Source organism: Orycteropus afer, unplaced genomic scaffold (assembly GCF_000298275.1).
Source record: "Orycteropus afer afer isolate SDZICR_OR568_19922 unplaced genomic scaffold, OryAfe1.0 scaffold00260, whole genome shotgun sequence".
In the NCBI taxonomy this organism is placed as follows: domain Eukaryota; kingdom Metazoa; phylum Chordata; class Mammalia; order Tubulidentata; family Orycteropodidae; genus Orycteropus; species Orycteropus afer.
Window position 1 is genome coordinate 1,868,437 of NW_006921847.1, and position 15,716 is coordinate 1,884,152.

General features: G+C 36.2%; 1 protein-coding gene across 1 annotated transcript in view; it reads left to right on the forward strand.

The window, feature by feature from the left end:
- PRKD1 (protein kinase D1) overlaps positions 1 to 15,716 on the forward strand; it is a 531,285-nt gene that overhangs the window by 493,480 nt on the left and 22,089 nt on the right. Inside the window, exon 17 of the mRNA XM_042782200.1 lies at positions 495 to 762. Coding sequence (XP_042638134.1) covers positions 495 to 762 — 268 coding nt within the window. The remainder of the gene's footprint in view (positions 1 to 494; positions 763 to 15,716) is intronic.

A 15,716-nucleotide genomic window follows, 5' to 3' on the forward strand; every position in this document is an offset into this window, starting at 1 on the left:
TCTGAGAAGTAGCTGGTGGGTTTGAACCACCAGCCTTCTGGTTAGCAGTCAGATGCCTTAGGTACTACACCACCAGAGCTCCAAACACAGGGCTAGTGCTGAGGCTTATTGTGCATAGCATAATGTGCCTTGTGCTTAAACCTCTACTTATCAGCCTTTGACTTAAATCCATCACTTCCCTGATTCACATAATGTTTCCCTGCTTTGTAAACAGTATTACCTATTCCTAAGTACACTTATTTTCATGTTTATCTTTTGTTTTGGTGGGGGGAAAGAAGGAAGAATGTTTAGGTGATCTTTTTATATTCTTTGTGTTAGGACATAAATGACTATATTCATACAAACAAAATGAAAATGTCTCTTAATTCTACCTTGAAGAATCTCCATGATTTTGTATAAAGTGTTATAGTTGTCTGTGGCAGAGCTGGGCAAAGACGCACACAGGCACACAATTTATGACCTTACCATTTCTACAAACCATTATATTGTCACAGGTGAAACTATGTGATTTTGGTTTTGCCCGGATCATTGGAGAGAAGTCTTTCAGGAGGTCAGTGGTGGGCACCCCAGCTTACCTGGCTCCTGAGGTTCTAAGGAACAAGGGCTACAATCGCTCTCTAGACATGTGGTCTGTTGGCGTCATCATCTATGTAAGCCTAAGCGGCACATTCCCATTTAACGAAGATGAAGACATACACGACCAAATCCAGAATGCAGCTTTCATGTATCCACCAAATCCCTGGAAGGAAATCTCTCATGAAGGTAACAGTGTCCATTCCAAAATGATAATTGTTTAATGTTTAAATACTATAATGTTATTTTAATTGTGAATCATTCAGTTAATACATGCTTAATGTAATTGCTTCTGGACCAAGGCATAGCTTGGTGGAGATGGGCTGAGAAATTGATTAAATGGAGATAAAAACTATCTTTGGATGAAACGAATATGTATTGTAGAGAAATTGGGGAATGTATTAAGAGGTAAATGAAACAAGTAGAGAGAAACTATTAATGCTTTGTTGAATTTCCTTAAACTTTGAATATTTATACACTGGCATAATAAGAATTATTAATCTTTACTAAGGTTTACTTACCATCTCCCTGGTGCTATGTAAAACACTTTTAATCATTATCAACACAAGCACCCTATGGCCTGGTTACTTTAAATGCCATATATATATATATATATATATATATATATATATATTACACTGAGTTATTTGTATATACACTAAGTTATTTGTATACTAGTTCATATTCTGTATAACATTAAAGAATGTATAATGTTTTATTTCCCTATTGTTGTTATGTGCCATCAAGTCAGACCTGACTCATAGCGACCCCTCCTTGGGTTTCCAAGGCAGTATCACTATAGAAGTAGATTGCCCAACCTTCCTTTATTTCCCTAGTATTATACAATTACATTATTTCTATTTGTTCAATGTTAGAACTTCCTTATGTATAATTTCTGTATGTATCTTGATAATTTCTTTAGGATAGATCACTTTGACCACAGTGCATTACTCTGAGTTAATAAATGTTCTGAGCTCTAAAAAGAAAAGAAATGATTGAAAAGAAAATGGTGGGGGCAGGTGAGGCAGAGAAAATGGCTCACTCAGTACTTCAAAAATGAGTTCCTCAGTGAGCATGCTCTGGAACTTAACGAATTCTCACAGCAACCCCATGAGATAGGCTTCACACTTACATTTCAAATGAAAAAACTGAGGCCAAAGAGATGACATCACAGGCCCAAATCACAAAGCTGGTAAGTAACACAGCCAGGATTTCTAAGCCAGACAGTCTGAGTTGACATTCTTTAACTACTACTCTGTCTTGCTTCTCTTCTAGTTTACAGGCAGCATCTAATTCCAAGTTTGTTCTAACCAAATTTGTTCAGATCTTCACCACTTAAAAAACTTCATTCATAAACAAATATCTGTCAGGCAGGCTCATTCAGAGATAAACATCTCTCATTTAATACCTGTTATTGCAAGTGGTGATGAAGAAATGGGAAAAGAGTGTGTGTAAACTGCCTAAGATATATTAAGGTCATAGACTAATGTTGATATCAAATGACAAGACCTAGCTATTATCAAGGCTTTGAGTTACCATTAGCAACCGCCTTCAACATCCTCTAATTAGTTTTAAATCATAGTAAGATGGATATACCTTAAAGGAATATATGACCTGCAAAAGATCTGTCATGTGTTTCAAAGGAATAATTAAATATTTAGGATAATTCAACAAAGTGAAAAAGTGGCAAGTAATTTTTTTTTCTAGGAGACAGAAAAGATGGAATTATAATATCAAATAACCTTGTGGCCAGCACAAGGTTATTTGATATTATAATTGTTCCTTGTTAGGAAACATTACCTGTAACTATAGTTAACTGTTACGCATTATACCCCTAATCCAGAAAGCCAGTGAAATTTTCCTACTAGAAATTTCTTACTAGATTTTCTTTCTAAAACGCAAATCTGGAAAATCACTAAAGCCAAGCAGACATTTCCCTGTCATTTAGAAATAGGATAGAGTGGGGAAAAGATCTTTATTTAAAATTTTTTTCTTATGGTAGAGGAACAGATAATGCCTCATCTCTTGTACTGTGGAAATTTGCCAGATTTACTATGTACATATAACCTATTTAGCCTATAAGTGAATAATTACAGACTGGGAACAGTAATTATCACTGCCAGTAGAGACCAGAAGAATAGGTAGCAACTCACTGAGCAACCACAGTATACATACATCAGAGCTAATATGAAAGTAGAGGATAAAACATACTGTCTTCAAAGGACTTGCAAAGTAGTTGGAGGAGTTGGGTTATGTGCATTTGGAAAATGATCATTCATTTCCTTGAATTGTTAAGTATGACATCAGTGTCTGGAAGTTCAGAGGAGAGAGAATCACTGCCAAACGGCCTGGTCAGAATAGCATTTTCAGAGGAGATAGAACTTAGGCCAGTCACTGAGGAATTGAAAAGGAAGGTATATGATGTTTCAGAAAGGGAATTATACAGATATCAGTTCAAAAATGCATTTATATTTGACTAGGAAATATGCATTTTAGTTGATAATAAATATGTCTAAGCACTCCTACCATTCAGACCACGTTGAAACTAGTTCAGGTAGAAGACAGGCGTCCTACTTCCAAGGGACTCAAGGATCAGTCAGGAATTTAGCTGGCCTTTCCTCAGCAGGGCCATCTGGCTCATCCTTGCCTTTGAGGCAGAAGAGTCCTACTTTTGCTAACCAAGACTCTGAATGGCAAATGAGTTTCCTGACTGCTGGTATATGATCGGACTCATGCTTGAATACAAAGGAAAGTTAGATGACATCATAGTCAGCATAGGGCTAGATTGGCAAAACACAATTTTTAATTATCTTCAAAAATACTTGAAGACAGGATCACATTGTGATAAAGACCCGAATTGGGAGCCCTACCACTTACTATATCTATGACCTTATCCAAGCTACTTACTCTCTTAAATCTTCATTTTCTTTTCTAAAATACCGGGTTACTGATTTCTGCCTCATTAGGTTATAGTGAATATTGAATGCTATTGTGCCAGAATGTGCTTAGCACAGGGGTTAGGCACTAAGAATGTGTTTAATATATTAGCTTATCTACATGAGCTTAAATATATCGTACACTTCATACTTATCAATCACTTTACATGTTCTATCTCTATGTCTTTAGTTGTGTACTTGACACATGTATATAACTAAATAATATTATATGTATGTGTGTATATATGTATATACTCTATATAAATGCATGTATACAAACAAAACACTTTGTCATGAGTCATAGGATTACAAACAATTGTGCACAAGAGGAGATTCTAGGTCATCAAAGGCCAGGTGTTTGGGAAATTTTCATTTCACTCTAAGGCAGTTCTGTATGTTCCACCTTGTTTCATTTCATTTTCATAACCATCTGGATGGCCATTTGTCATCATCTAACATAATTTCCTGTCACTAATTAGACATGGCCCCTCTTGCCCCTCCAGCTTTATCTCATACCAAGTTAGGTTTAGCTCTCAGCTCATCCATCCTATGGGCCTTTCTTGGTTTCTTTAAAGGACCTGCATACTTAAAAATATTTATTTGTTAGAACAAATTTACTTTATTTTATGGAGAAGGCAGCCCATTATCACATATAAATTTTTAAAACAGTTGAAACTAAGAAAAATTATGTCTTACCTGATCATGTACCTGTATGCCTCTCTTTTCATTGCATTTAAAAATATTCTGAAAGAACAAGAGATAGACTAGAGTATCCTCACTATTTGATACATCTGGTATGTCAGGAGACTAAATCCTGGGCATTCCCCCAAAAAATGGAGAATTACTAATAAGTGTCAGTCTATGACTAAAATGCCAGAGATGTAGAACATAGAAATAAGAGATGGAAACATTTGCTAATTTAGCACAGGAGTATTTACCAGGCCAGGGATTCCTAATAATTTTGCCAACAGATCTCCTTTGACTAGGACTCACTTTAATCAACCTGTTGTAGGCTAGCTTTAAACATGTTCTATGATATGCAAACAATTAGAGAAGCTAGTTGAAAAAATGGACATTCCCAGGCTCCAAACTCATAAAATGACATCCTGCACTAGAAATGTAAAGGTCCATGAGTCACACTTTCCAATTTGCTGCTGTAGAGCTCAGATCCTCTGAAAGACCTGAAAATTCATTGTTATTGTTGTGGATGTCCTTGAGTCACATCCGGCTCATAGTGACCCTGTGTACAACAGAAGAAAGCAATGACTGATCCTGCACCAGCCTCACAATCGTTGTTATGCTTAAGCCCATTGGTACAGTCATTGTGTCAATCCATATCATTGAGGGTCTTCCTCTATTTTGCTGAGGCTCTATTTTACCAAGAGTGATATCCTCTTCCAGGGACTGGTTCCTCCTTATAACATGACCAGAGTATAAGAGATGAAGTCTGGCTATTCTTGCTTCTAAGGAACATTCTTTCTGTCCTTCCTCCAAGACAGATTTGTTCGTTTTTCTTGCAGTCCATGGTATATTCAAAATTCTTCACCAACACTGCACTTCAAATGCATCAGTTCTTCGGTCTTCTTTATTCATTGTCCAGCTTTCACATGCATAGGAGACACAAACATTTTTTTAAGTTTCCACTAATCAAATCTAGATAAGTTGTAGAACGTCTTTCTCATTCTTAACATCATTTTGCATCCACATCATCTTCTTTGTCAAATATTTAATATTTAAAACAATTAAAACTGACTGCCATCGAGTAAATTCCAACTCATAGTGATCCCCATTGGATTTTCAAAGCTGTAACTCTTTACGGAAGCAGATTGCCTCATCTTCCTTCAGCAGAACAGCTCATGTTTGAACTACCGACCTTTCAGTTAACAGCTAAATGCCTTAACCTCTATGTGTCATGATTTTGAATAGTTGAAGGAATATGAGAAAAGAGAATCACTTTGACTTTAACAATGGAAGTTTCTCCTCTAAGCAAGCATAAGTTTAGAGATTAAGAGGTGAATGTTCTTCATAATTCTGTCATTTGTCAGTTAACAATATTTATATATACATTATTCCACATCTTGTTTATTAATGTAAAATTTTCTACTACCTTTATAATAAGCATGACTAATAGTTAGGAAAAAGTGTTTAGATGTTGAAACTTCTATAATGCTGGGAAGAAGGAGGACAAAGAAGAGATGAAATGCCCTATGGTCTACAGAGTTCATAATGGGATTCTGCCTAAATGATTGAGTAGAAGTATCTATGTTTAAGTGTATGATTTAATACACAATTTAATCACAACACGCCAAAACTTTTGAATAAATGTTACATATAACCAGCCACTCCTTGGACAGAAGATTGGGTAATCTACTTCCATAAAAACACTGCCTCGGAAACCCAAGGAAGGGTTACTATGAGTCAGATCCAACTCAACGGCAGTGAGTTTGGTTTTTTTGGATGCATATACATATATATATCTATATATATGTATGATATGTATGTATAATACATGTGTGTGTGTGTGTGTATATATATATATATATATATACATATATACATATATGTATATATATATGGCATTCTGATGGTTCAGTGCCTAAGGCATTTGACTGCTAACCAGAAGTTTGGTAGTTCAAAGCCAGCAGCCACTCCATGGAAGGAAGACAGCCAATCTACATCCGTAAAGATTTACCACCTCAGAAATTCAAAGGGGGTCACTGAATTGGAATCAACTTGATGCCAGGGGCTTTGTTTTTTTTTAATTTGAATGTATATATATCTATATATAGATATGATATAGATGGATATCCCATATTATATGTCAAGCACTCTTCTACATTACAGAGGTGGCCAGTATAATTAGAACATTTGGGAGGAGGAAGACAGTAAGGTAGAAAAAACTGAAGGGAAATAATCCCTAACTTAACCCTTAATAGCAGGGAATTTGCGTTTATTTTTCAAAGTGGTTCTTCTCAAACTGTCTATAGTAAACAAACCTATTTGTTTTTTTTTTTTTTTTTAATTTCCAAACATATTGGCCAATACATTCTAAAATATAATGAAACATGGAAGCAATGTCAAATTTTGTAAAGATTTCTCAAGGCTTAGTGTTACTCTCTGTACTTATCTTGTCATAGACCAATAACAGAATGGCACTGCTCTACAGACCACATTTTGAGTAGCACTGGTTTAAAGTTGGAGCTCTAGTGGCACAGTGGTTAAAGCTCTTGGGGGATAACTAAAATGTTTCAGTCAAACCCACCAGTCACTCCGCAGGAGAAAGATGTGACAGCCTGTTTCCATAAAGATTTGTGGACTTGGAAACCCTGTGGAGCACTTGCACTCTTTCCTATGGAATGGCTACAAGTCAGAATCAACTCAACAGTGGTGGTTGGGTTTAAAGTTAATGAATCAAGATGCTATGCTGGTTTACTATTTAGAAGTATAGAGGTAATCAGATTTTTTAACACTTAATCCTTTCAAGACCACATTATTTTCTGCTTCAGATATTTTGTCAAAACCATGTGTTTACAGTAAAGGAGGAATTTTTATTGAATGAATGAAATAGGGATTTTTATACATTTAGTGGGACACATATGTCCCAATGTGTCTCTGTTGCCAAGTTTGGTGAGATGAGACCAGTTTTTTTCAGACTTGCACAATAATACAGGTCCCCACCAGATGGCAGCATGCACTCAAATTGGGGAAGCAGTTTCCCATGAAGCCACAGAGGCAGAAAATGTAGGTGGGTGTTATATGTCCCATGGGTCATGAAAACATTAAAAGAGATACTCTGGTGAATGGGTCTAATAGCAGGGTAAGTGATTTTCATTTTCCATTTTGAACTCTTCTTACTGTTTGAATTAGATCTTTCACCATATATGTGTGTAACAATGACATTAAAAAAATAATTTTAAAATGATTAAAACTGCATGAAGTGAAAGAAGGATCCAGGAATAAATGGAGTACAGCCTTTTGTATAACTATAAATATTTTGGTGTGGTCTAAAATGTGTCTCAAATTTTACATAAACAAAGAGTATGTATAATGTTTTATATATAAATATTATTCAACTATGGTATTATATTTCCTTTTCTACAACACCAATCACTGCAGTCTGACTGAAAAGATGTAGATGTAATCTTAAGTGTATAACCTATGTCCACACAAAGGAGTATTTTCAAATGTGAAAGTCAAACTGATTCTCTTTCCCACATTTTTTCATTTGCTAACAATCATAACACACATCTCAAATGGTTATTTTCTATATATAACTTTATTATACAGCCTTTTTTCCCCCTAGCGTTTATTCTTAGAACAAGAGAAATGACCTAGGTAACCAAATGATGTAGATCATGTTGAGGAAGTGAGCTATTATTCACCTGATCTCAAGTCATTTTCCTAGGAGAATGGTGACAAACCAGTAGCCATGGGAAAGCACTTGTTAGAGGAGAAGTACATTGCCATCATCAGATTGAATTGATGTGTTCAATTAGTGACATGCTGTAAATTTGAGGAATTGACCATGAAAACCACAAAAGAATTTGCTTTCTTTTTTTCATTCTGAGTTTTGATATTTTTTTATATGTCATTAGGGAGACAAGCAGGTAGTAATCAACACAGAGGCAGCTTCGGAAATTGTCTCACAACAAGCCCCCGACCCCTGCAGACAGAAGATCAATTTCTGTGTTCACAGGTGAAGTCTGCAGAAGCACCTATTCCCAAGTCACCTGCTGTGTTGTTACAGTTCAGCTTCAGAGTCACATCGTTAGCTGATATTATCAAGAATTAACATCAGATGAAAGCCTTGACATAACATATATAAAAAGGAAAAAAAAAATGCAGTTACGTTAATCCTAAAGTTTGTCCTTAATACGGAATTAATTATCAAATCATGGGTGCACTAGTGACACAGGTTTCTTCCACTTGGGTTCTCTCACAGCTTCCATGGCAGTCTTTCTGCCTCTTCTTTCCCTGATAAACACGGCTATAATTTATTCTTCCAGTAGCTATCAATCTTCTGCTACCATTTATGTTCAGTATAGTATATATGGCAGCATTACAAGCCATAGAATGGCTATAATAATATATCACTAAATTTGTCAAAGCATCCAAAGTTTATTTTAAAAGCATTTTTTTCATTTAACTTGGTAAATTCCAATAAAATTTGTCACAAGCTTTTTTTCCCCCCTCAGAAATTGGAGATGAAAAAATGCAGCCAGTACAAACACAAAGCAAAGCTAAATAAAAGCCTAGCACCATTACCACGTGGTATGTTTTCAAAATCCAACAGTGTTCCAGAACACCAAACACTTAAGTTGGAAGTAGCACATTGCCATGAAAAGGAACCAGCTGTAGGTCCCTCTTTCACTACATATTGTTCAAAACAAAAAATAACCCCATTGAAAATAAGCTTCGGGTAGATGAGACCCAGAAAACCAATGGCATAAGAAACAAAAGAAAGACCATTGTCATTTTAATGATTAAACTGTGTTTGTAACAGTTTATGAGGCTTGCAGATCCAGCAAGCCTGCTGAATATTAATGATTAGATTGATTTGTCAACATATTAACACCACTGTCAGACATAACAGCACGGAAGGGATGTGAGGGGATTAACCAGTGAACTGCTTAAAAATGCTGACTAGGTGCCAGGAAATTCAATCAAGATTGGTAAACGAAAGTGAATTATGTGGGTCAGAACCTCCACTGGAGTTTAACATTTTCAACAATCTCTACTTGAAATTCTGGAATAAATGTGTCTAAAAAATTTTTTTAAAAAAATAGAGCATGCACAATAAGGAACTTGAACATTAGGAGCCAAAATCATATAATGATTTAAAAAATAGCAGCCAGTTGAGTGTTTTGTTTTTTTTTTAATTTATATATATACCTATTCCAAAATTTAGATGAAGTCATGTCTGAAAAGATGTCTCATCAGTAAAGGAATCATTTATTTTGATAGCAAGTAAAATATAATTAGAATATTCTCTAAAAATGATCATTTTAGAAACTACTCAGAGGAGTTTTAGCAAGAATATTGGCATTGCAAGTGCTCAAAACTAGGTTATTTATTTGCCCAAAATGTGAAATATTTTCTACATTCTTATTATAAAAGTAAATTTTCACATCTGAACAATCATCATAGTTTAGGTGAAATATGACATCTGAATAGATATGGAATATTAGAGTAGAACAACAAAAAAAGTTAAATATTATGTAAGTTTGCTTTTTTCCACAAAGACGACTATGAATAAGTCTCAAAATACAGGATATTAAAAATCTTGTAAACCCCTATATGCAGCACAGATTCCTTCCATCACATCAAATTCACTAAGCAATTACCCAGAATATTCATGAATCACTCCAGCAATCACCAAGAAGCCCATTTCTCCTTAACTTGACCCTAACATAATGAACAAAAATGTCTGTGTGTTTAAAACCACTGGTAGAATAAGTTCTATCCCTTTTCCAAATAAAGGCTTATTTCAGAGGCTTGAGAACAGCCATTATGTCTCCCTCTAGCCTTTTCTTATCCTGGGAAGTCAGTTTTTCCTTCACCCTCCTATTCACTCACATCCAAATACTCTGCAATTCATCTATGTTCCTTTTAAATCAAAATCCAGAACTAATCTGACTCAAAATTCAGTTTAGTTAAGAATTTAGTGAAGCCACCACTTCACTCATTATAGATAACATATTTCTGTTAGTATGGCATAAAATAACATTGACTTTGGGGGCGCCAAAGAGCTCTGGTTGTGTAGCAGGTAAGTCATTTGATTGCTAACCAGAAGGTTGACAGTTCAAACCCACCAGCTGCTCCATAGAAGAAATATGAGGCAATCTACTTCTGTAAAGATTTACAGCCTTGAAACCCAATGAGGGTTGCAGATTCATAGGAGCTCTGGTAGCATAGTGCCTAAGGCACTTGACTGCATACCAGAAGGCTGGTGGTTCAAACCCAGCAGCCACTCCTCGGAAGGAAGATGGGGCAATCTACTTCCGTAGTGATACTGCCTCAGAAACCCAAGGAGGGGTCACTATGAGTCGGGTCTGACTCGACAGCACATAACAACAGCAACAACATAGATATAAAACCCTGAATTCATTCTCACATATGTTGTTGACTAGCATGGTTTTCCACTTTTATACTTAGACCATTTTTTTTGTTTTTCGTTTTTTTTTTTAATTTTGGAAGGAGGTACCTAAATAGAGTCCCTGAGTTTTCATCTGTTCCTTTTAAATATTATCTTACCAGTATAGCCCACTGCTCCAGCCTGTAATTAATTTGGAACTTCTTTGTTTAATCCAACTTGGTTTTGCATCAGCATCTTCTGAGAAATTACCAAGAAACCCTTCTATGTCTTCATTCCAGAATACTGAACAAGGTGGGGCTGAGGGCAGATATCTATCTCTGTGTTTATATCCATCTATTCACAAGCCCTTTGCCAATATTAAACCAGCTGTGTACCATTCTCAGTGTCCTCATATCCTCCAGCCCCTTACTACTGACAGTGGCGACTGATGATCAGCAATATCAACAGTGCCTGGGAGCCACTAAAAACAGTATCAGGCTCCATCCCAGACCTACCCAATCTCAAATCTTCACTTTCAGAAGATCCCTGAATGACTCACATGTATGTAAGTCTGAGGAGCACCGCCTAGCACAGTGATTCTCAACCCTAGCTACACATATTTGAAAAACATAAGGTGCTTGTGAGTTGGAATTAGCTCAACGGCAACCAACAACAGCAACGACAAAGTGCTTATTAAATGACTGATACCTGCTGGCCCCTTAAATGAAGATTTTTATTTGGCTTTTGGTTTGAATATCAGGACTTAAAACAAACAAAAACCTCTACAAAATGTTTCAATGTGTAGCAAAAATGGAAATAAAAAAGCCACCCTAAGCATCATCAGATAATATCAATATTTTTGTTTCTACATCAGATTTTTAATCAATGAGGCATCTGTTTTGGGGGCAATTTTATGCATGTGTTTAAACAATTCATGATTTTCAAAGGTTGTGTTACTAGTCTTCAGGTGGAAAATGAAATTGAATACAAAGCAAAGGAGTCACTATTGATAGAACAACTTTCTACAGAGGAGAGGACTAGAAAGGGAAAGACACTGACTCATGTCTCTAAAGGTCTCTCACTTCATTCGATTCCGGTAATTGACTCAGGAACGAGTGAGATGATGATTTCCAGTGGCCTTGTTTGCTGCCTGCAGCCTCTGGCTCCAGCCCCTGAGAAGAGTGTCCCAGTTAGTGTTGCCGGGCAACAACATGCTGGGTTGAGAGCTGGAATGTGAAGGGTTGTAAAACGATTTTTAAAATAAACACACAACTTACCATCAGCATGAAGCAAACCAAAGGGAGAAATATGAAGCACCACACTGAGACAGGCAATGAGGCAGAATCAAAAGGAAAAAGAACACTCTTCCTTGAAGGCAAGAATCCTAGTGGTTGATTAGTGACACCTCCATCCCAGAATGATAGTTATGATCTGGTTTGTAATTTGAGGATAAGTACCTGAAAGATTTGGGGGTGGAGAAAAAAACAGGATGAAAAATAAAAAAGGAAATGACAGTGTCTGAGCAAAAATGATCAGCACTGAGTTTCACTGGTAATTTCCCTTCTGTAAAATAAACATTGAAACATCTCTATGATATTTATGGGAATGATATATATTATTTCCAGCATCATTCTGATTATCTGAGAGAAGGCACTGATCCTGTGATCTGCTACATTTTATAAAGTTGTAATGACCTACCATCCAGGCATATTTTTAGCCAAAATATAAAAACCGTATGCACATAATATGGCTATTAAAACTTAGAATTGAGAAAATGTCTATTTAAATTTCTAATTAATGTATTTAGTCTACCAAGTGCTATTTAGGAAAAATTTTTCTTATGCAGTAACTGGTGCATTTTGTTTGAAATATATGTGAAAAAACTGAATAAAATGCATTACTTGTGACCTTCAAGTGACTAAAATCTACTGTGAGGGTAAGGAGACAGGTACTGAAAAATAAGATAATCAAAGATGGCAAATAGAAGATGACTTGAAGGTGTGACCTAAAAGACCTACTAAGAATTCGCATATGTCCAGCTTGATTATTTATGTAGGATCTTCTCCAAGTTTTTGGTGCCCGTCAGGTCAGCAACAGCAGTGTGTTTAAACAATTCATGCTAATGTACCTTTTATGAGTGAAATGATGACACAGAACATTTTGTGTCCACACATTTGGTATTTGCCTTAAAATGAAAAACGACTATAACATGGTTTCCATTATTTCAAAGATAGTTGTTTGTTTAATACCAAAAGAAAATGGAATCTTTACAATTAATACTGATGGTTCATCTCTTTTCATATTAAAACATAAATCCCTTTAGCACCTGCATACATCATTCCATTTTGTCTTTGTTCAGGTGTATGTGTGCATCTGGCAAACAGCCTGCCGAGAACTTCAGCTAGCTATCCTGACATTTGCTGGGTGTCCCATTCTGCTAAAAAAAGAAATGTTTGAGAAAATTTTCTCTTGGCTTGCCTGACATTCTAGTCTTTCAACTAATGGGGCACTGAGAAGAATTGCTGTACAGGAAGTTCAGGAGAAAGTAATTGTGTTAGCCGTGATTTTAGTGCAGCAAAAAAGAAATCCCAGACTCAAAAAGTAGATTTTGTTTTCCTTCCTTTTATTTTTCTAATTTATAAGAAGGATTAGGTTGAGCCCGCAACTAGAGACATTTTAGAAAGCACAAAACTCTTTGTTCACGAGGCATAGAGCATTCTTTAAAAAATTTAAAATTGAGCTATACAATTATTTAAGAACCTCCAATAAGGGGGGGAAAAAAAAAAAAGGAAAGGTTCTCTGCATTGTCCTCAATTCAAAACTATTTTTGTACAAGGTGGAGAAGAGAGTTGAGCTTACTGATGAAAACATTCTCAGAATAAAACTAGAAGGGCTAACTCTCAGAATAAATGGGCACATACAATCAGAAAATAATTATACCACTCTTTGAAAAAGTTGGTATCATATTTTTTGAGAAGAGAGGGAAGAACTAGTCAATGCCGATTTTGTTCCTGTTTTCTTCAAGGAGAGAAAAAAGGGTCTTCATATGGAGAGAATAAGGGAAGGGGTGTGTGAAACAACTATAACTCGAAAGAGTAGAGAATTCTCATTTGCTGCACTGCTTTGTTCCTAGCCCAACCACAGCTGATTAAAAATGGCATCTGGATATGTGCTAATTGTCCCAGACTGCTGAGAGACCAGAGCTGTGTTATAATAAACCTCACCTCATGAAGTACAGACATTTAGATACAATCTTTTCGCTACATTTATAGGAGGACGTACAGTGTACCAGTAACCTCTCAGACATTCTCTGCCTCCCGAAATATCCCTTTCTCATGGGGCTCCCCATTTCTTATGATGCTCTAAATTCTCATGGAGTCCAGACCCTCAAAATCTCCAGGTTACCTGGAGTTTCTGCAATCCTCTAGCCCTCCTCCCATGAGCATCAACATCCTGCCTTGATGCTATGCCAGCATGCCACCTTTCCAACACACTTTTCCCTTCTACTGTACGCCTGTTATTTCCTTCTTGTTTCCCTCAGCCAGACGTGCTCTCTTTCTAACTTGCTTTGTTTTTCAGAGGAATTCACAGAATGGCTCAGTGGTGTATGTCTTTCCTATTGTCTACTCCCTTCTGTACTTCCAAAGGCTTATTCTACCACATTTCTTCTATGTCAAAATTACTTTCAAAGACATGCCCAACTGCAGCCCCACTAGATCAAAATTCTGAATCTTGATTTGAGTTTTGAAACTGGAGGTTAGACTTGGTTTGGACTTTTTCATCTGGTTATCAGCTTTCTTCTAGGATTGCTGTGGCTGCCTGTTTTACTAGTTTTACCTGCCTCTTTGCTTTACCTTTCCCTTAACTTGATTCCATTATACTTGATGCATTTTTTTCATAATAGTCTCTGCTGAAAGCTAGCATCTGCTGGTGGTGGGAGTAGAGATATCGAAAGGGGACACTCAGTGGAAGCCATAAAATGTGAAAACTTGTTCAGAACTGGATGTCTGCATATTTAAGAAGCTAACAGGTGTGCTCATAAAGCTATTGTGATTAATTTTTAATAAATCATATATAATAAGAACGATTTACCAGGATATTTAAGACTGGACAGAGTTCTGTCAATTTCTAAAATGAGGAAGGAATGGATTCTGAAAATCATCCATGAAGCTTAGTACTGGTCTTTGGCAAAATTCTACAATGAATGTAGAATTGGATGGTTTTCAAATATTTAGAAGCCAAATCCTGATCTTAGAAGAAAATGACTGAAAGTCAATATTAGTTTGCACAGAGTAAACTGTTCAGAATAACCACAGTTCCTTTTTAGATAGGATTGCCAGATTGGCAAAACAAGTAATAACATAACTTGAAGTGTCTTGGCTATAACAAAGCACTTGACAAAAATCTCCCACAATAGCATTGAAGACGATGATAAAATATGGACTGAGTGGGGATACTCCTAGTAGGAAATTTTGCTGGGTAATCATCTTTACTCAAAAAATAATTAATAAGTAATTGGGAGTGTGATTTGTGATAGAGTCACCAATCCATATATTAAGTCTTGTCATGAAAAAAGAAACTAAGTAAATTGAGAAACTGCATAGCAGATGAGTTCATTCTTTTTGAAGGTAGCAGAAATCTGGGAAGATTCATCCCTATTACAAGAGGTCACATCATATTCAAAATAGTCTTTTAATGTTGAAATGTTGAGCTGAAGTCACAAAGATTAAATATATGTCCCTGCATTTAAGTACATAAAAGTGTGTGGAAATAGAACTAAGAAAAAATCTAGAAAAATATCTGACATTTTAATTTATTATTGGAATTATCATCAACCAATAATTTCCAGGCAGGAAAGTGGGAGGGAAGTGAAGCCAGGGAGGATGACAGAGCAGAGCAGTGCCAGGAATCCAGGTAAGGGAGGTTTTGAACAGCTAAGCAAGACAGACTTGTCTGTCAGCTTGTTGTACTGTGATGGCTTGTGTGTTGCTGTGAGGCTTGAGGCTGTGCTAATAGTGTTTCAAGTGCCGGCAGGGTTACACGTGGTGCACAGGTTTCAATGCAGCTTACAGACTGAGACAGACTAGGAAGAAGGAAGAGACCATCCACTTCTCAAAGAATTGGCCAGATAA